This window comes from Candoia aspera, chromosome 2 (assembly GCF_035149785.1).
Source record: "Candoia aspera isolate rCanAsp1 chromosome 2, rCanAsp1.hap2, whole genome shotgun sequence".
NCBI lineage: Eukaryota > Metazoa > Chordata > Lepidosauria > Squamata > Boidae > Candoia > Candoia aspera.
Genome location: NC_086154.1, coordinates 121629086 through 121649195, shown reverse-complemented (window position 1 = coordinate 121649195; position 20110 = coordinate 121629086). Strand labels below are relative to the sequence as shown.

The following is a 20110-nucleotide window of genomic DNA, read 5'->3' as shown; positions in this document are numbered from 1 at the left end:
GACTATTGTATGGAGAGAACAGTTCTATGATCTTGGTCTACACTCTGTGGTTAATGAAGATGGAACTAATTGCACCATATGACTCTACCCATATGGCCTAAATATTGCAAGTTGACTTGCCCTTATCTACACAGATTTGTGGCATTTGGGAGCTTGAGTCCACATGGAAAGCTCTTAATATAATATGGTAAATTGTAAGAATATTTGTTTTATAATGGAATTCACCATTTGAGAAAACCTATGCCTACAATACTTTGATCAGACAGTTTTGACTAAAAATGAAAAAGAGAAGAAGAAATGCCAGAATTAGGAAGAAATTAAGAAGAAATCCCACATCATTTAAACAATTCTCATACTTATTATGTAAAGATGAAGAAAGAACATATTCCGTCTAGTGATGGAGATGGGGAGTGCACCATCATTTGGATGAGAAGGAAACATAGTGTATAATGTTGAAAGACAGCTGTGAAGAAGAAGGAGACTATGCTTTGCTCTAGGGCACGTTTCACTTATCTGTTGCTTGCTGGAGACCCCCCTGACTGATTAATTGCCTCAGGATATATGCTGGAGATTGTGAGTCAACTGAGCTGCTCTAATTGTTTTACTGCTCATTTCAAAAAAAGACATCTTCTAAATTGTTGCATCTGGCTAGCCACACCTAGAGCCTAGGAATAGCAGAGACAAACAACTCCCAAGCTTTTGCACCATATCCAGTAGGGCTACAGGACAGGTTAGACTTCTGGGGGAGGTATGATGAGCTGAAGACAACTCTGCGAAAACAGAACCGATGACTGGAACAAAGGCCAAGGAATCGGTGAGTTCCTTGGAACCTCTCCAGATAAGGAGGGGACAGGAGATCACCCACATGTGCTCCAGAAAGCTGCTGCTCATGAGAAGGTGGCAGGACAGTGGTTTCCACAGGTTTGAGGACCAGGAGACAACGGGATTAACCATCTTGCTTGCAACCGCAACGAAGACTTTTAAAGGACACTAAGTTTGCAAACCTCACTTTCTAATCACTTTTGGAAATTGCTCATTAACTACTTCTAAGCTATTAGAGACCTTTGGACTGACAAGTTTGAAAATGCTGGTTGAGTCTGCTTTCAATCCTGAATGAAAGAAAATTTTAATCCAAAGCTTAAGCATTTAAAGAATCTGAAATAAACAGCAAAAAGCTAAATAAGATTATGATCTTAGAAGGTTATACTGTAGGTGGACTAAGGGTCCAGATAAAATTGGAATATTGAAACTTTTACAGTAAGATTTTGGAATTAATTATAAAGAACAAACAGATTCTCATGGGAAATAGATTCTGTTTTATTTATTTATTTATTTATTTATTTATTTATTTCATTTATTTCATTTTTACCTACCTTTATTATTTTTATAAACAACTCAAGGGGGTGAACATACCTAACACTCCTTCCTCCTCCTATTTTCCCCACAACAACGACCCTGTGAGGTGAGTTGGGCTGAAACAGAGTGACTGGCCCAGGGTCACCCAGCCAGCTTTCATGCCAAAGGCGGGACTAGAACTCACAGACTCCTGGTTTCTAGCCTGTTGCCTTAACCCCTAGACCAAAGTTTTTCAAAGACAGAACCAAGGTAAGCAATTTCATGATTTCAAAAACTGGATACTTGAGGGGACTAAAGTTTTTGGTAGAGGAAAGATTTACAAGATTAGTGGGTGGCAGGTGCCTAGTGGGCTGCCAGAAAGGAGAGGCTTGGCTATGGAGTCAGGGATGAATAAAATGGGGGAAGCCGGGGAAGACAGCACAGTGTTGGGTAGAAGAAGGGGAGGATGAAATGTAGGTCATTGCAACCCTGGGCTTGAGTTGTTGTATTATCAGACTGATGTTTTTAAATGTCATGTTTACATGGAATAAGATTGCATCCATGATTTTGTTTGTTTGTTTATTATTTGTTTATCTGATTTCTATAGCTGCCCATCTCAGCAAGTGACTCTGGGTGGATTGGTGGTGAATGAGTATATACCTCTGGTATGTATTCCTGAGATCTGGTGGAGCAGCTGTTGTGATGTGGCCCTTTTGGAGCTCTGCATGTCCATAATATCAAGGATGAGGTGGCTGTAATTTTCAAGGAGACTAGCCATGACCAGGAACACTATTCTAGAGGTAACTGGTGATGACTGCATGATGTGTAGTTGGGCCAGGGGACAAACTGGGTCTATGTCTTATATACTGACTGCCCTGCTAACTGGTAGCAGTCATCCAGGAGGCTTCTGTACTTTATGTCAAGGCTATATTGGGGGTTTATGTCAAAGCTGTTAGTTCTTGGGGACTTCCATCTCTGTGCATTGGGAATATACTCTGGGTTGTCTTGGGATTTCATGGCTTCCATGGTTACCATGGGCTTGTCCTACATAATCCTAACTGTGACTCACAAAGGTGGGTACACAGTGGATATGGTTATTACTTTACAGCAGATGAGATGGGATCTAGATAGGGAGGACATGGACATCTCTCCTTAGGCAGGATCAAATAATAGCTTGCAGAGCGTATTCCTCCTGAACCACTGTGAGGGCATCTGATGGATCCTGTCCTAACAGCCAGGAACCACGCTGAGACAAGGAATAGGTCTCTAGTGTTTATTACTGCTACATTAGACAGAAATCCTAACAAACTGAAGAAGCGTGGGAAACACCCAGACAGATAAACCCCAAAAGTCAAGGCGGGTCTGTTCTGTGTCTCTTTGAATGGCTGCTTAACTCCTCAGTACTACGCATGCGTTTTCCCCCCTGGATAGGGCCCCCCTCCTGCTCACCATCAGTGCTCATGACAGATCCTGAGGGTTTTCTGAGGTGCTTGGGGATTTTTCTGATGATGTGGTGGGCTGTTCCATTTTTCATCTAGCTGATCACTGGACAAGGAAATGACTAAACAGTTAAATTAAATCTCCTAACAGCTGATTCAAACTGACTTCCTGGTTTTCAGAGGAGCTTTGGAAGAGGAAGCAAGTAAAGACACCTAAAGCAATTATAATGTAAGAGTAGAAGTGAATATGATAGATCACTGGTATTTGCCCAGGTTTGGGTCCATGCAGTGATCATTAGAGTGCAGCATTAGTGCTCTGGGCCTCCGGGCGGCGATCTGGCTTTCCTTTCAGGGTTCCGGTCCGTGAGGGCAGCACCCGCCCATTCCCTCTCTTTCTCGTACTCCTGGGATTGCCACGGCTTCTCTTCCACAGCAGCTGTGTGGAGGAGTTGTAGCCAAGAGAAGGGTGTGGGAGACAAGCCTGGCAGGGAGGGGAGTGATTGCATAACCTCCCACTTTTCTGGAACTTAGGCAAAAGGGACCTCTGCTTGTGATCTGGCGGCTACACCACTTGAAGATGCTATCGGTTGGGAAGCCCTAGGATAACCTAGATGGGCCACCTACATATATACACAAATAGCTTTCTACTTCAAGTCCACTTCAACGTCTCCTGCAGACCCCACTGGGGTAGAAAAAGCAAAACAAGCAAGCAGGCGGAGTGCTTCAAATCCCTGTCATAATCACATTCCTGAACTATACGTCAGAGATCAGGTTCGGCCAATCACAACCCAACCCAATAAACAACTGAAAAGCTACTGTCGGAAAGCTACGTTGGAGCTCAGCCCTGGCTGTGGATTTCTGGGCTGCTCTTTGCATTTCAAATTCCAAAATGATACGATGCCAGGTTTTCTATTGTTCCATTTAATTCCTGTTGTTCAAGCATTTAAGCAACATTATGATGCATCACGAGATTATCAGATTTAGTATGAATGATGAGAAAAGGCATATTTTAGGTTTTTGACTGGGCTAATTGCATGGCAAGGAAAACACTCCAACCAGCCTTTGCAGACAATGCCAGTTTTGTGCAGCTCTACTCAGAGGAAGACCCACTGTTTTCCAGGAGGCCTCCTGTCAAGGAAGGATGCATAGTATGATTGTAAACCTAATCCATGCAAGAAGAGAGGCTGATGTGATCTAGTTATATGGTGTCCAACGTCCAGGCTGCAAATTTATAATCGTTATCTAGGATTAAGCCCTGTTGAAGTTAATTATGTTTACTTCTGAGTTGAGAGACTTATGGGATTGTACTGGAAATCCCATATCACTTGAAATGTGAGTGATCTCAGTCAATGGCTTCAGTTCAAGCACAGAGAGGGGGGGAGAGAGGGGGAGAGAGGGAAGCACCCACATGGGGACTTCCATTGATCTGGATCATCTCTAGTCTGGGTATCCAGCAAATGAGGCAGGATGGAGGTGCATTAATGACACCATCTAGCTGCAAAATGAGGAGAAAAGATAATTTAAAAACTTACTTGAGGCAGGCAATTTAGGCTGGAATGTCAGCAAAAGATTTAAAAGCGACTATATTTCTACTTCTCTGTGTCTTTATTCAGCAGCAGAGCCTCCCAAAAGCCACCGGCTCTCCCAGCCCTCCAGTTTTTCAGCATCTCCTTCTGAATCTTCAGGCTGACCCTGGGACAGCTCACGGATTCCTTTGTTCTGAGTGTTTCATGCCGCTGGACCGTTGAAAGAGAACACCGTGCCACAATGAGGCACCCAAACAGCTCTTGTTTCCTGCAGCACAGGGGCAACACCTCTGGAATGAATTCTTCTGTCACAACAGGAGGGGAATAGACTATGTTTTTCGTCCTTCGAAGCGGAAAAATACATCATGTAAACTGATTTTTTTAACCATGGAAGTAATTTTGCATGGTTCCCCTCCTGCTATAAATAATACTTCGTATCCAATGAAGCCTCCAAGACTCTAAGAAGTGTACGAATAAATAACTATATTGGAAACTTTAGAATCCAGTTGTTTTACAACATTTTATTTGTTACTCTGTTACTAAGTTGCTTAACGAACCATCCATACTGGTCATCCCAGTATCAACCGGCAAGTACCCAAGTACTTGTGTCTTTTTTCATATCTCCTAAGAAAACTCACAATTCTGGGCATCCTTCTAATGGCTGAACATTCCGCAATACTTCGTGCTTGGTGCAGGTTTTCCTTGCCACACCAAGTTTCTCTCCATTCCACCAAGTCCTCACCAGATCGTTTCCCCTTCCTCCAGGGCTCACTTGTTCAGACACGCCAACAGGCTTCCTCTCACCCCTGCACGCTTCTTCTGTGTAGCGAGTAACGTGAAAATACATGGCTGGACCTAAAATTCACGTACTCCAACACCCATCCTTTTGCATGGCTTTCTCCCATCCTATCCATCCAGGGCTTTTGCTTACAGTCCATGAAGTCAGGCCTCTGTTCAATCGTTCTGCTAATTTTCTAACCTGGGATGGGTAACCTGTAGTTCTGAGAAGTATTTTGCAATCATCTATGTCCTCCTTTTACTATGATCATTGAAACGGAATGCAAATATTCTCACCACTTTGAATTGGAAAACAGAAAGAGTAAAAAGCACTAAAATTGCCATCTCACAATTAAAACAATCTCCCTCCAAATCTGCCCTTATCCACATCTTTCAAAAGTAATCTGAGTAATTATCTATCTCTTCTTGCATTCAATGGATAGCAAACCTTAGGAACTCTTGAACTGCTGCTGAGAATTTGGCAAGAAGTACTAAAATATCTGAGTATAGCTTCCTGAGGTACTGTGCTTTTACAAATTTACTCATGTTTTCCAGGAACTTTGTCCCCATTTGGTTACCAATTCTGTATGTGCTTAGTAGTTTGAAAACACTCCCTTTGTCTTCTGGTAATTTATCGACAGACTGTCCTCCTTACAATGAAGAGCTAAAGCCCATAATATGGTCTTCATCCCCATAGGTGCTAATGAAAGAATGTCAGCATCATGTATATATGACAAAACTGCTCTTCACTGACCCACCGAACTAGGTGGGTGGTGTTCTTTTTGTGATAACTTCTGATATAAAAGATAAAACTTAGACAAAGTCAATATTAAGATGCAGCCTTACTTAACTCCTTCCTGCCATGGGATAGGGGATGAAAGATGTACCTGGTGATTACATCTAATCTGAACAGGCACATCCACTTACAGCTGCTTAATCAACAGGAATCACCAATAATCTATTGAGATCATTTTCAAATTTCTTCCAGGTCGTATCACAGGGAAAGGCTGGTTTTAAATCTATAAAGCCTACATATAATAGTCCCTTAGATAGACTAGTGTATTTCTCTGTAAGATATTTAATAGTTTAACAATGGCACATGGGACACTTTCTCCTACTAAAAAAGCTTGCTCATCAGCAAGAATTTTCCCTTATTCCAGCCATTTCACAGAAGCAGTCTGACATGCAGCTTGTGGTGACATTTCATAGCTCCTGGTACAATGGTTAATTGGGTCAGCTCTATTACTTTTCATCAAAATGGAAGATGAGGGAGACAGAGACCCATAGGCGTTTAGAGTGGAGTTGCTTATTTGTCTACCCAGTAAACCCTGGGTATACACCGAACTGTGATCTGAATTAAGAAATTAACCTATTTTAAGAAAAAAACATACCATCTGTACATGTGTATGTACTAAGCTATAAACAATATATTTTAAAAATGTTATGCAGATTTCCATTTCCAGTTACTGTACTTTCATGAAAAACGAAAGAGTGCAGAAACATTCATTTTCCTGTTAGTTGTGAAATGTTATTCCTCTAGGCATGATAAATATGGAGGTTAGTCTCACAGACCACTAGGCATGCTTGTTAAGCAGAGAGAAGACTACAGAAGGGGCACGTCCTTTCCCCACGGGGCTTCCAGACACAACGTTCTTCAGAGAGTGCTCGACCTCATCTGCCCTCTGTCTTCTCTGGAGGAAGGAATCCTGCTTGCCTCTGTCCTGGATTAGTCGTTCAACTATGTTGTTGAGGCTAAACTTCTTTCCATGCAGACGTTTCATTTGGAGCCAAACCCAAATAATCTCGCTCTTGCTCTTTGCACAGTTCTAGGAATACCTAAACAATGCAATAAATCAATAGCTTCAAAGGCATTGCACGTACAGTATATTAGCTTTGTAAACTGCTGGCATTCATTCTGACTCCTATCTAGGCACATCTGAGAATATAAAATAATTGCACAATGGATTCTGATAGCAGCTTATGTCTGTGTTTTGTTTCAGGTGGAAACACAAAGGTAACTTAAATTTATCTATGCAAGGTTAAAGCACAAAAATGTAGATACATACAGGGAGAATAATCTGCTTTTTAAAAACAGTTCTCCTTTTCCCCAGCAGGCGGTCTAATATTTCTCTAACTCCCTTTACCAGCACTACAAGAACAGCACAGTGGTTAAGATCCTCCCTTAGCCTAGAGAAGGTTGCTAGTTTGAAACCTGACAGAAAAAGTGTGTTTTTTCCCCCTAATGATTGTTCTTTTTTGAAGAGCTAGTTCTCCCCCTGGCCTTTTTTTCCCCCCTTCCAATTGTTCCAGTCACCTGAGATTGAAGAGTTTCACCTCCGGCTCCCAAATAGCCCAAATAACTTTTAGGCCATCTTTTCATTCTGGGCTGTGAGAGAGTACTCTCTCCCTATCAATACCACTATGTTTTTTGAATTTTTAAGCCCATTACCTGTTCCAGAGTGTTCAGAGAAAAGCTGTATTCTTCAAGACTGAAGCGCTGTTTAGCTGTGTAAATAAAAAATTAAGTCAGGTGTATCTGGTTGCTTTCCATCTTGCTTGGATAGCAATTTGCTTGCCTTCCTGTTTGCACTATTACTTTCTCTGTCCAACATCCTGTATCTATCCATTCCCCGGGGTAGCGTCTACACATACTTCTGAGAGTTAACTTAGTTCCTTATCCAAAGTATGCTTTTGACATGGAAGATTACTCTTTCTGAGAAGCTCAGAGGAGCTGGGGGCAAAGCTTGCAAGGAATAGCGGCACTGCACAAGCCTGTTTGCTGTGGGTGGCTGAAGCTGAGGTGGCCAGCGAGTCTGCCCCCGATTTAGGTTCCAAGCAGTCTGCAGGCACTCGCGAATCCCTGCAAAGTTTATTCAGACATACCGTCCTCTAGCATGGCAAAGGCTTTGGAGAGAGGCAGTGCATCTTCCATTGGGATCTTGTAGGCCAACAAAGTGGATATCCTAAGAGGAGGGGAAACCAATCATTATTTATAAAACCGATCCAAAATACTAACACAGATCTACCTGTACAGAAGAAGAAAGGTCTAGCTGCCAAGGAAGGGGGCACAAAGGATAAATCCACAGCAGTACTCTGGGGGCACAGCAGCAGCTGCCTGTTTGGGAAAGGGTCTGCGTGCAAGATCCTTGCCTGGCCAGGAAACCCATATTACAGCCCTCTGCACCCAGGTATACGGCTTTTCCCCAGCAGTGAAACTTTGGGCTTAATGCGAGGGTGAAGGAGAGGAAGGAGCAAATAGCATTCACACTTCCACCTAGTTGAAAGGCTCCAGCTATATACCAGCTGACGGTAATTTCAGAAAAGACCTTCACGCAAGAGCCCCATCCAGCTTGGAAAATGCACACTTCCTTGGTTGGAGGTGGACTAACCAGAGGCAGCAGGGGAAATGCTGCATCTGGATAACCTGACCTATCCCATGGGCAAAAAAATATCTAAGAAATTCAGTATCAAACAGGAATACGGAAGGTACTAATGAAAACATTTTTTAAAAAATCTGTCAAGGTGCAGAGAAATGTTGCAGTTACCTTTCTTGACGAGCTGCTTGTGGGAACATCTTTAGAATCTGAGTATTCACGAGATCGCCTTGTTCTACTCCCTTTACTTTTATTTGCAGCAAATAATTTTTCCCAAATTTGCTTTTCAAATACTGAATTGAACCAAGACACCTGCAGGAAGAAAAGATGACCATATATCTTACGGTCTCAAGATGTCATTAATTCAGACACAGGTATCCTCGCTTAACGATCGGAATTGGGAGCGGAATTCCATGGCTAAGCGATCTGGTCACAAAGCACAACGCCACGCGACCGCATTGCTTAGCGAAGGCGATCTCGGCACTCCCCGTCGGCGCCATTCAGTGAGAACCTCTTTGCAACCTCCTGCCGGCTTCCAACAAAAGCAAAGTCAATGGGGAAGCTGGCAGGAAGTCGCAAGTCCCCGGCAGCTCACAAGCAGGCTGGCGGGCAGGTTGGTGGCTGCCGCCGGCTGGGGGAGGGTGATGGAGATGGCGATCGTCGTGGCCGTGAATTTAATTTGGAACTAGTTTATTTCCACTGATATTTTTATTTATTTATTTTATCAAATTTCTTTGCCACCCAACTCGTACACAACGACTCTGGGTGGCTTACAGATAATAAATAACAGTCAATAAAAACGATACAATCAATCCAATATAAGTATCCTTAAACACCAGTAAAAATATAAAAATACCGGATATGTCATGCAGCCACCCTTCCCCTTGCATTCAGAGAATGCCTGTGTGAAGTCATATGGTTTTGTGTGCTACCCCAACTCCCATCAGTCACGACTTTTGCTCATATGGGGAGTGGCGTTACTTAGATGAATATCCTCCACGTGACCTAACCTTAATCCTAACCTTGGCCCAGCCTGGGCATTTTTTCATGTGGAAGATCTCTGCGCATGAAAAACCATGCACCCGTAGAGCACCTGCAATCTGTATCAGGCACACGGAGGACACCTGTTACAATTGCCCATATATGGTTTTTCTCTCTGTGACGGTATCATCTGAACTCCCATGTAATTCATTCAGTTTCAGCTTGTCTTTGAGGCCTCACAATCAGCTTAGAACTAGGAAATGGCTACATAAGCAATTACTAGTAAGACATATTGAAATCATGAGCTGAAGAAAACAAGCTTCTTTGAATTAGAAAATGGAAGTGGAACAAGAAGAATCCTCTGCTTCATCCACTTTGCTTCATTCTCTATTTGTGGTATCCTATTATATACAGTAGATGAAGTATTTCAGGAAGCCCACCTGAGCTGTCCAGACACCATGATAGCTACTCGGTCGCACACCGCCTCAGCTTCCTCCATGTGGTGCGTTGTCAGAATGGCTCCTTTGTCCCTGTCCTGCAGCGCAGTGCGCATTGCTCTCCTGTGGACAACACATGACGGAGGAAGATGAAGCAGCCCTGAAGCAGCCCCAGAGGCCTCTTCCTGCCTTCTGTTCTGATCCTGCTTGACTGACGGCCACATCTTCCATGCCAGAAGAAAAAATACCTCCATCTAGTCCCAGATTACTTTGCATGAAGGAATTGTAAAGAGGGAGAATAGAGGAAGGGAGAAATAATGTGCAAACAAAAAACCTGCATCTTGTTCTCCTTACCTCCCTCCCTCCCTCCCTCCCTCCCTCCCTCCCTCCCTCTCTCTCTCTCTCTCTCTCTCTCTCTCTCTCTCTCCCTCTCTCTCCCTCTCTCTCCCTCTCTCTCTCTCTCTCTCTCTCTCTCTCCCCCCCCCCTATGGAAAATGGCTACGGTCTCCTCACAGGGAGAATCAAGAGTGTTGGGAAAGCTTTCTCTTTCAGCCTTTGGGATCATGAGCAGAAGGTGGAAGAGAATCTGGCAGTTGGGAGGAAAGCAGTTTTCCTCAGCATGGGCCAGACTCACTGTCGGCACAGATAGGAGCTTAACCGATCTCATTTTCCAACAGTGCACTGAGATACTTCTAGAGGTATGAACGGGAAGATTTCCTCCTGCAATGCTGTCAGATGCTTCCTCTGTCTTCAGACGTGAGAAGTAATGTCCAGTCATTGGCTTTAGAGATTATTTGTAGAAGGGTCGTCCCCCCCCACCCCCACGCAATAGAAATAAAGGACTGAGGAAAGAAATGGGGAGACGGGGGTTGGTCCTTTTGCACCAACGGTAAATGTGCAACTCTCATTCTAAAGAGTGAATGTCTGAGTCACTCACCACACCTGGCGCTTTCCTTTGGGATCCAGGCCTGTGGTTGGTTCATCCAAAAGCATCACAGTGGGGTTACCCAGCATGCTCAGAGCAAAGCACAGCTAAAACGTAGAAAATGAATCTTATCTTGGAAGTCACAGTTAATACTTCATGCAAACGCAGCATAGAAATGTGAAGAAATAACAATTTTGAAAAGGTATTTGTAAAGTGCTCTTCAACCACACGTTTCTGAATCTGTGAAGCTCCACAGGAATACGTCAGAAAAAACAGACTGCTGCAGCATTAGTATTCTGAAATCAACCGACCAGAAAATGTCAAAAGATCTTGTTAGTTTTACATGAAATTCTCAAGGACCAGGATGGACAAGGGGCTTCTTATTAATAATGAACGCAGCTACTTTAAGCTGGAAATGCGGAATCAGCACCAGGAAATTAAACATGTTCATTATACCCCAACACTCCACTAGACCTGAAACAAACATCCCTCATCTTACGTAGTTTGTTCTACACACCTGAAGTCACCACGAGAGAAAAAAACTATGACATACGTCATCACGTTTCTGGGTGCGTATTATTTAGGGCCACGCTAATACTTCTGCGATGCTCCTGAAGAGCTACACCAGAGTCTGGGATATTTTCCACTCTTCGTGAATCAAGTTAAACTTGATTATATGAGAATGAATTTTTGGACATACTGGAGGGTAATTTCCCAATCCACAGTTTTTAATTGTGTGATAGGTAGAACAGAACATCTGTCAAGCAAAGTCCGTTTTAAATATGTCAGTGTTGTTTGACTGGATGCTCTGTGCTGCTCTCTGATTATCCAGCAGATCCTCCCTTTATTCCTACTGTCCAATGGATTCAAAAGTCTGGAGTTTTTCCGAGCCAGAGAGCCAAAGAGGAGCCAGTCGAGTGCCATATAAGGTTTGTTGCTTAACGGACGCTGAATCCCGGTTTCCAGGGCTCCAGGCATGGCTGCTCATGCCAGTAGGGCTCCCGTACAGCAGTGGGCATTCTCTTCTTGCCACCCCTTATGGAAATCTGCTTTCAAGCAGCACCAACGTGGCCTGGACTTTCACAGAAAAAAATGCAGAGAGGAAGAGAGAGAGAAAGCGGTAGAATGGCGGAGATGGATAAGGGGGGAAACCGAACAGCAGCAACCCAATTGTTCTTGATGCTGCTACCAGATGTGTACCAAGCCTTTAATCTTGATCCATCAGTACCAGAGTAACAAAACACTGCACTTACTTTTCTGGTTAATCCAGCCGCTAAAGTCTTTATGGTCTTTTTTAAATGCCCTCGGAGTTCTAGTGCTCGAGCTATTCTAAAAACAAAGTGGAAATTACAACATTTGATCTATTCTGCAGTTGATCCTCCTAATACCACAACTGCAAACAAACACATTAAGGACATAAAGGACATTCCACTGTACTTTTGGATCGTAAGTAGGAGTTCCAAGTGTTGCTCGAGAACTCCAAAAAGGAAAGTCAAAACTTTCTAATATGTTTCAGTTTGGGATATACAAACTGACTCCTAATAATAACAAATCTTGTGGCAGGGGTTTAATTATTAAAAAGGTAACTTTGTCCATACCGATTAATGGCCATAATAGCAGCATCCTTCCGTATCCCTTTTACAGCTGCATAAATCTCCAGGTGTTCTTTCATGGTCAGGTTGGACCAGAGAGCATTCTCCTGAGGACAGTAGCCAAGAAAACCACCAGCATTTTCTTCTGTGGCGGCCCCATCAGCTCCTTTAATCTGTACCTGTTACAGACATGTAGTATAAGGGTCTCATTTGATTTTGTCCAAGGTAAGAACGTATTTTGAAATATCAGACAGTTGACAAGGAACATATGTGAAATGCAGGTTCTAGTGGATAAGGCACCCGGTAGAATCCAGGAGACAGTGAGTTCTAGTCCCGCCTTAGGCATGAAAGTTGGCTGGGCGACCTTGGGCCAGTCACCCTCTCTCTGCCCAACTCGCCTCACAGGGTTGTTGTTGTGAGGAAAATAGGAGGAGGAAGGAGTATTTGGTATGTTCGCCGCCTCGAGTTATTTACAAAAATAATAAAGGAGGGATAGAAAATAAATAAATAAATAAATAAAATTGAGAACTCAGTCCAAGAAAGATGAGGAGACCTAGCATAAGGCGATATCCAATATCAGAGGGCAACTATTATCTAGAGCAAAGATTGGATGGAGGATGACTTATGGAGCTTCACAGAGAGTTTTTGTGTCTCCTGTCACTACTTCCATTGATAAATTAACACCCAAATGGTTTTTTAAATACCCACACCTCTAGCTTTCCAATATACTAGTTCAAGGTGATTTCATTTTCTTTACTTTCCTAAATTAAATCAACAGTTACAATGGAATGATAAATAGCAGGAAGAGCAAGACACTCTCAAACTTTACTTTTTATTTTTTCTAACCCAGAGGTACAGGGATCGCAAAATGGGCTCTGGACTCTGTCCACCCATTGATCTGTGTTTCAGCAGGCTACATTTACCTCTCCTGCGCTTGGCTCCGTGTCTCCCATTAACATGTTAATAGTTGTACTTTTACCAGCTCCATTGGGTCCCAGAAGCCCGAAAACTTCCCCTACAAAGTAAAATATTCCTATTAAAATAGAGCCAAGTAAATGCATAAGGAATACTACAAACCGGTTTATTACATCATCTACTTTAATGAGTATTCAAGTTCTTTTTTATCTTCCTAAGATGTATTCAAAATATCAATCAATCAAATCCTTTTGTGTTAAGACAAAGATGGACTCATCTGTCAGTGGAAAAGAACTCTGTTCCAGGACAGATTTCTTCTCCCCTTACAGCTAGTTGAATGTACCCTTTGCCCCCTGTAATTTACTCAACTTCCTGTTGTGAAGATTGAGCAGAACATCCAGGAGGAGGAATGAAAAGAAAAAGCCGCTGCCTATTTGGGGATTCATCTACATACCATATGGATGCACACTTTTAACAAAATAAATCTAGCTCCCAACTCCATCCACGCTACAATATTATAAGAGAGAAAATCAAAGAAAGACCATATTCGATGTCTGTTTTTGCTCCAGTTAAATTTATTTTAAGCGTATTCTCTTTAAGAGTGGACAGGATCCTACGGACAGTAAATGCCACCACAGGCCATCTAGACCTGTGTCCCTCCTGGCTAGTAAAAGCAGGCCAGGAGGTCACATGTGGTTGGGTCCATGCAATGGTTAATACATCCTTGGGAGAGGGGGTGTTTCCGGCGGCCTTTAAAGAGGCGTTGGTACACCCCCTCCTCAAGAAGCCATCGCTGGACCCTACTGTTCTGGACAATTTTCGTCCAGTCTCCCACCTCCCCTTTCTGGGGAAGGTGGTTGAGAAAGTGGTGGCTGGGTGAGATCATCCGTCACTATGGGATGAGATATCATCAGTATGCTGATGATACTCAATTGTATATTGAGTATACTGGGTGAAGTATACATCCTGGGTGAAGTAAGTGATGCCGTGACCACCCTCTCTGAGTGTCTGGGGGCTGTGGGGGCCTGGATGGGGAACAACAGGCTTCAACTGAACCTTGGTAAGACCGAGTGGCTGTGGGTTATTGGTTCTTCTGTATCCGGGACATTAACATCTCTGGTTCTGGATGGGGTTGCACTGCCCCAGACAGACCCGGTGCGTAACTTGGGGGTCCTCCTGGACTCACGGCTCCTGCTCGAAGAGCAGGTGGCAGCCGTGGCCAGGAGAGCCTTTGTGCAGCTACGTGCTGTGCACCAGTTACGCCCCTTCCTGGACCAGGAGGCCCTTCGAACAGTCACTCATGCCCTTGTTATCTCTCAGGTAGACTATTGCAATGTGCTCTACATGGGGCTACCCTTGAAAAGTATCCGGAAGCTTCAGCTGGTCTAGAATGCAGCTGCGCGAGCTGTTTTTGGTGCCCCCAGAAGGGCACATGTAACACCACTGCTGCGCGAGCTGCATTGGGTATCAGTTTGCTTCTGGGTCCAATTCAAGGTGTTGGTCATCACCTTTAAAGCCCCACATGGCATGGGGCCAGGTTACCTGAGAGACCGCCTCTTCCCCATTACATCAACCCGTCCCACCCGATCGTGCAGAGAGGGCATGCTACGGACCCCGTCTGTAAAAGAATTTCATCTGGCGGGGTCCAGGAAGTGGGCCTTCTCTGCAGTAGCTCCCGCCCTGTGGAACATGCTGCCCCCGGAGGTGAGATTGGCCCCATCACTCCTGGCCTTTCAGCGGAGTCTGAAGACCTGGTTCTGCCGCCTCGCTTGGGGTGGAGAGGGGAGTACAGCTACATGGGGATGGTTGTCATAGACCACTCCTCCCACAGTTGGACTGTTTTAGATGCTTCACCACTTGGATTTTTTATTTTTATTTTTATTTTTTTTACTGTATTTTACTTTTTGTATTATTGTGATGGTTTTAATCAATTGTTGTAAACCGCCCAGAGCCCTCCGACGGGAGGAGATGGGCGGGGATAAATTAGAGAAATAAATAAATAAATAAATAAGGATGTCCCTCAGATATTATGATACCATTCTACTAAAATAAGTAATAAAAATAAATAAACAAAACAGATATCAAGGCAGAAAGAGAAGAACAGGGATATTTTAGCCATAATCTTAGCCCTTGTTATAATTTTGCTGCATTAAAGGTTATTCCATCTAGGCTTCTGAGAAAGTTGCTCCCTAGCATGGTCCTCCCTGTGGAAATGGGTTTACTAACAGTGGAGACTAGAGCATGGACCATTATTGGAAATTTTTGGTGAATATTCTTTTTTTCCTTCTGGAGGAATTTGTGTATCTCATCCTGGCTGACAAGTTTCACTCTCGTTGAACTGGATTCTAAATGAAAAATGCCACGCAAACTTTATCACTGGGTGTTTGGCTATTGTAAAGGGCCATGAAAAGGGCTTCTCAAATCTCCACAAAGACATGGCAGGTTATTCAGAAGAGGTTTGATCCTGGGAGGCCAACTACAAATGGCAGAAAATCAGAACTCTCTCTCACACACACACACACCCGTGCTCTAAAGTGGGTAAAAATATGCATACGTTGCTGAGGGATTAGACTGAACCCTACGGCTTAGAAATGAGAAATTGGTGTGTGCTATCAAAGCTTGCTACTGTAGTTGCTATAAAGTGCATTATTTCCCGTTTTCCTTTTGGGAGTACTTCTGATTCTTTTTAAGTTTGCACTAAAAAAAGAAGTAAAATTCTTTCTTCTCTCTAGTGAATTCTGTCTCACAACGTTTTCTTGGAAGGGGTGGGCAGTAACTGTCCCATACTTTGAAGCAAGTGAAAACCAAAGTCCATCAGGTCCCACAGTAGACTTCTACCCCGAAGCGGGTGATTTATTCGCAGACTACCCTGATCCTCGGCCATCACTCCAAAGTGGAGACTGAGAAGAGGTGTATTGTGAGACCTTAGCCTGACAACCGGGTAACTGAATTCTGTGGGTGAGCGAGATAGTCTGATGGGAAATACGTCATGCTTGACCTACACTTGCACATCTCTTGCTCAGTGAAATTCCACGCATTACTGTCCCTAACGCGGCCTTAGTGCTTCAGAGACTCCACCGTGCTTCTGTTACTTAATTTTTGCTGTTCAACAACTATTGTAAACCGCCCAGAGTCCCCTATTGGGGGAGATGGGTGGTGATATAAATTAATTAATTAAATAAATAATAGGTTTATAAGAGAGATTGACTTAAGAACATGGTTTACTCTGATCAAACCTTTTTTAACACAAAAGGAGATGTTTCTGGCAGCCACTTTCTTCTCTTCCTTCTTCTTCGTGAAACAGGAAGAGGAACAGGTCTTCCCATGTTTGTATTCCTTGCGCAAGTCATGGACAATGATAACTGGTTTCTGAGTAGAGAGAAGATACTGCTTATGCAATACGCACATGGCCATTTTTCAGTCTTAGTTGATCTAGGCATGGGTCATATAAGGCGATCGCTTTTGGTAAATCACAGGAGGAGGTGTAAGTGGGTGCTTCTTATCAAGAGTCTGCCACTGTAGTTCAACATGGTCTCTGCCTGGAAGCAGATTACCAGTGTGTAACACAGATCTTTCCCATGGTCTCCTTGCCACATTATCATCTAACTGTGTGAACTGTCATCTAAAGAATATCTCCCCAAACTGGTTTGGACAATAAAGCAACAATAACTGTGCCAGTGCCACAGTCCTGAAGGTTTACAATAGAAAAGGCTAGACCCCTCTTGTTTTAACTCTTCCCCAGATTTCTCAGCTCCCATTACATGGTCTTGGACATTCTGGCATAAGCATAATATCTACAGTTCAATCTCTTTCAAATGTTCTTCCTGCATGCTCTTCCTCTGATGGCGCTTTGTTTCATTAAATTGCTCTTTGCTGCTTCTTGATGCTGGTTTCCATGGTTTATCCTGGGGGAATTGGGCTATACATTTATTGTGCAAAAAGAGTTTTGGCCTCCAGCAACCACCTCTCCATTTCAAGACTTGGAAGACTTAATCATTAAACACCAGCGCAAGTCAAGGGCAACTCATGCTGCGGACCCCGTCTGTAAGAGAATTTCATCTGGTGGGGTCCAGGAAGCGGGTCTTCTCCGCAGTAGCTCCCACCCTGTGGAACATGCTGCCCCTGGAAGTGAAATTGGCCCCATCACTCCTGGCCTTTCGGCGGAGTCTGAAGACCTGGTTCTGCCGCCTCGCTTGGGGTGGAGAGGGGAATAGATCTACATGGGGATCGTTGTTATAGACCACTCCTCCCACACTTGGACTGTTTTAGATTCTTCACCACTTGGATTTTTTATTTTTACCTCTATTTATATTATTTATTACTGTATTTTATTCTGTGTATTTATGGGTACGGTTTTTAATCGATTGTTGTAAACCACCCAGAGTCCCCCGACGGGAGGAGATGGATGGGGATAAATTCGATAAATAAATAAATAAACTCAGCTCTTTTGTGGAGGTTCACTCATGCCCATGCCTTTCTCCATGCCTAGTCCTGCCTCCTCCTAACACTCTGTCCTCTCTGTACAGAGAACTTTGCCTATCCAGATGACCCAGAACACAGGACACAAAATACTATCTGGACCCTGGTGTTTTCTTACTTCAGTAGGGACTCAGTACCCTTGAGGCATTCAAGGTAAGTATATATTTGCAGGGTAAAGGCGCTAGACAGAACAATATGCAGGATTGTGCATTTGGCTATACTTCATAAGCAAATCACATATATCTATGGAACAAGTTGTACATTTTTTTTCAAAATAAGAAAAGCCCAATCGTTATATTTTACCTCTTCTTGATTGACAGAGGCCAGTGCACTCTGAACTCTTGCCCTTTCTTTTAGGACATCTCTGTCGTCCTCTTGGCTGAGCTTGTCAGGATTCTGATGGGTTCTTTTCCTTTGTGGAGAAATTCTAGATATCAAAGATACAACAACAGGTCTGAAGTGACCACATATCAAAGAATAAATGGTAATTTCAACTTGGAAGGCAGCAGAAGGTTCAGAGCTTCTGAACCATGATGAGATCAGATGAGAAATGTTTGGAAAAAACCCTCAGCAAAATGACTAGGGGAAGGCCTTAGAAAGGAAAGAAGCTTGACACATTGAGAGATTTCTGGCATAGAACGTCTGTGTCTGCAAGAAGCAGAGGACTTTTTGTCACCTGGTTCTTCCCAGATTGTTACTGGCCTTTGTCATGAGTGCCGGTGAGCTGAAGACATCAGCGCAATGGCACACATGACAATAACAAGGAAACAGGGGAAGGGGCTCAAGATAAGCAGCCATCAACTTACAAAGACTAAAGAACAAGATACAAAGGCTAAGCGGATCGCGAGGCACACCCAAGCTGTTAGCGCTAGCGCAACGGAGATCGCCCAGCTGACAGCAATCACCGGAGGAATAGGGAAACCGATGATGGGTGATCCCGGAGCGCCAGCGGGGCCTCGCAACCCCTCACCTACCGGCAAGACAGCATGTTGGACAAAGGGGGGTGACGTACCCGCGAGTGAGGGGGCGCTGACCGGCGCGGGGTATTTAAACCCCGCACCGGCGCGCTCCTGTCACTCTCAGCTTTTTTCTACCACTGTATCTACACTACGAATAAACCAGAGCCTGCTTCAATGGAATCAGTGTCTGTGTGTTACTCGGAGGTAGGCAGCGCATGACATAAAGCTGAGAGTCATAAACTCAGCCTCGCCGAGCCCCACCGGACGACAACGATCCGCGGGAGGAGTAGACGGCGAGAAGACCAGGAACGATGAGGCCGGCGCGACGCGGACAAGGGGGGCGAGCCACACGGCAAGAAGCAGAGGAGGACCGATCGAGGCCAGAGGCACCGGAGACTCCCGGAGCCATGGACGCCCACCCGGCCCAACCCGAGCCTCAGCTCCAACCCCAAGGGGAGATGGCGACGGAGGCAACCCAGCCACAGGAGGGAGCAACATACCTCCCGAAACCAGTGGAGAACCCCGCGCCCCACATCGCACCCCAGCCACGGGAGTGGAGCGGCAGCCCAACGGCGGTAAGCACGGGGGAGGACGAAGAAGCAACCCAGCCGACGGCGGAGGAAGCGGACCAACGATCGGGAGGGCCTGAACCCCACCGGCGACCCACCCCCGCCGACACACCGATGGAACCGGCCCCAGCGGCGGCGCGGATCACGGACGAGGACGCACAAGCTAGACTCGCGGCCATGGAGACCCAACTGAAGGAACTCCGGACCATGCTTCAGTCGTTGATGTCCCCCGCGCCGCCCAACGACGTCCCCGCACAGGTCCACACCCCGAGCAAGGCGCCGAACTCACACGGGCCAGATGATGGTCAACAAACGGCCCAGGCGGACGCCGCCGCAGGCCGGGAAGCGAGAGGAAGGGGCTCACAAAACGCCTGGGCCCCAAAGGACTTCCCCATCTTCTTTGATGGGAACCCCGCGAAACTGTCATTCTTCATCACGAACACCAGGGAGTTCATGGGGAGGCACGGACACTCCTATGACTCCGAAGCGGACAAGATCGCAGCCGTGGCGATCAAACTACAAGACCGGGCGGCGGACTGGTACGTCCAACTGTACGAGTCCAGCTCCCCCGCCCTCGCCAACTTCCCCGCCTTCATCAACGAGATGAAGAGCTACTTTGAGGACCCACTAGCCAAAGTGAGGGCGAAAAGCGCACTCCAAAGACTTAAACAGGGCGCACGCACTGTCCCGGACTACGCCCTCGAGTTCAAAGCCCTCGCGGGGAAGGTCAACGACTGGTCCGAGACCACCCTGCTGGAAATGTTCAAAAGGGGGCTCAACCGCGACGTACTTCAATGGGCCC

General features: G+C 44.9%; 2 protein-coding genes across 3 annotated transcripts in view; one reads left to right on the top strand and one right to left on the bottom strand.

Moving 5' to 3' along the window:
* ARSG (arylsulfatase G) overlaps window positions 1–20110 on the top strand; it is a 588957-nt gene that overhangs the window by 391667 nt on the left and 177180 nt on the right. The window lies entirely within an intron of this gene.
* LOC134490421 (ABC-type organic anion transporter ABCA8-like) overlaps window positions 5214–20110 on the bottom strand; it is a 90838-nt gene continuing 75941 nt past the window's right edge. The window contains exons 28-38 of one of the 2 annotated variants that reach the window (XM_063293448.1): window positions 18084–18207; window positions 16538–16670; window positions 13310–13401; window positions 12393–12565; window positions 12048–12123; window positions 10807–10901; window positions 9873–9992; window positions 8623–8763; window positions 7961–8040; window positions 7527–7582; window positions 5214–6913 (exon numbers count right to left, since the gene is read on the bottom strand). In XM_063293448.1, the coding sequence (XP_063149518.1) occupies window positions 6830–6913; window positions 7527–7582; window positions 7961–8040; window positions 8623–8763; window positions 9873–9992; window positions 10807–10901; window positions 12048–12123; window positions 12393–12565; window positions 13310–13401; window positions 16538–16670; window positions 18084–18207 (1174 nt within the window). In that variant the 3' untranslated portion in view covers window positions 5214–6829. The remainder of the gene's footprint in view (window positions 6914–7526; window positions 7583–7960; window positions 8041–8622; window positions 8764–9872; window positions 9993–10806; window positions 10902–12047; window positions 12124–12392; window positions 12566–13309; window positions 13402–16537; window positions 16671–18083; window positions 18208–20110) is intronic. The other variant, XM_063293449.1, reaches the window with a different exon arrangement.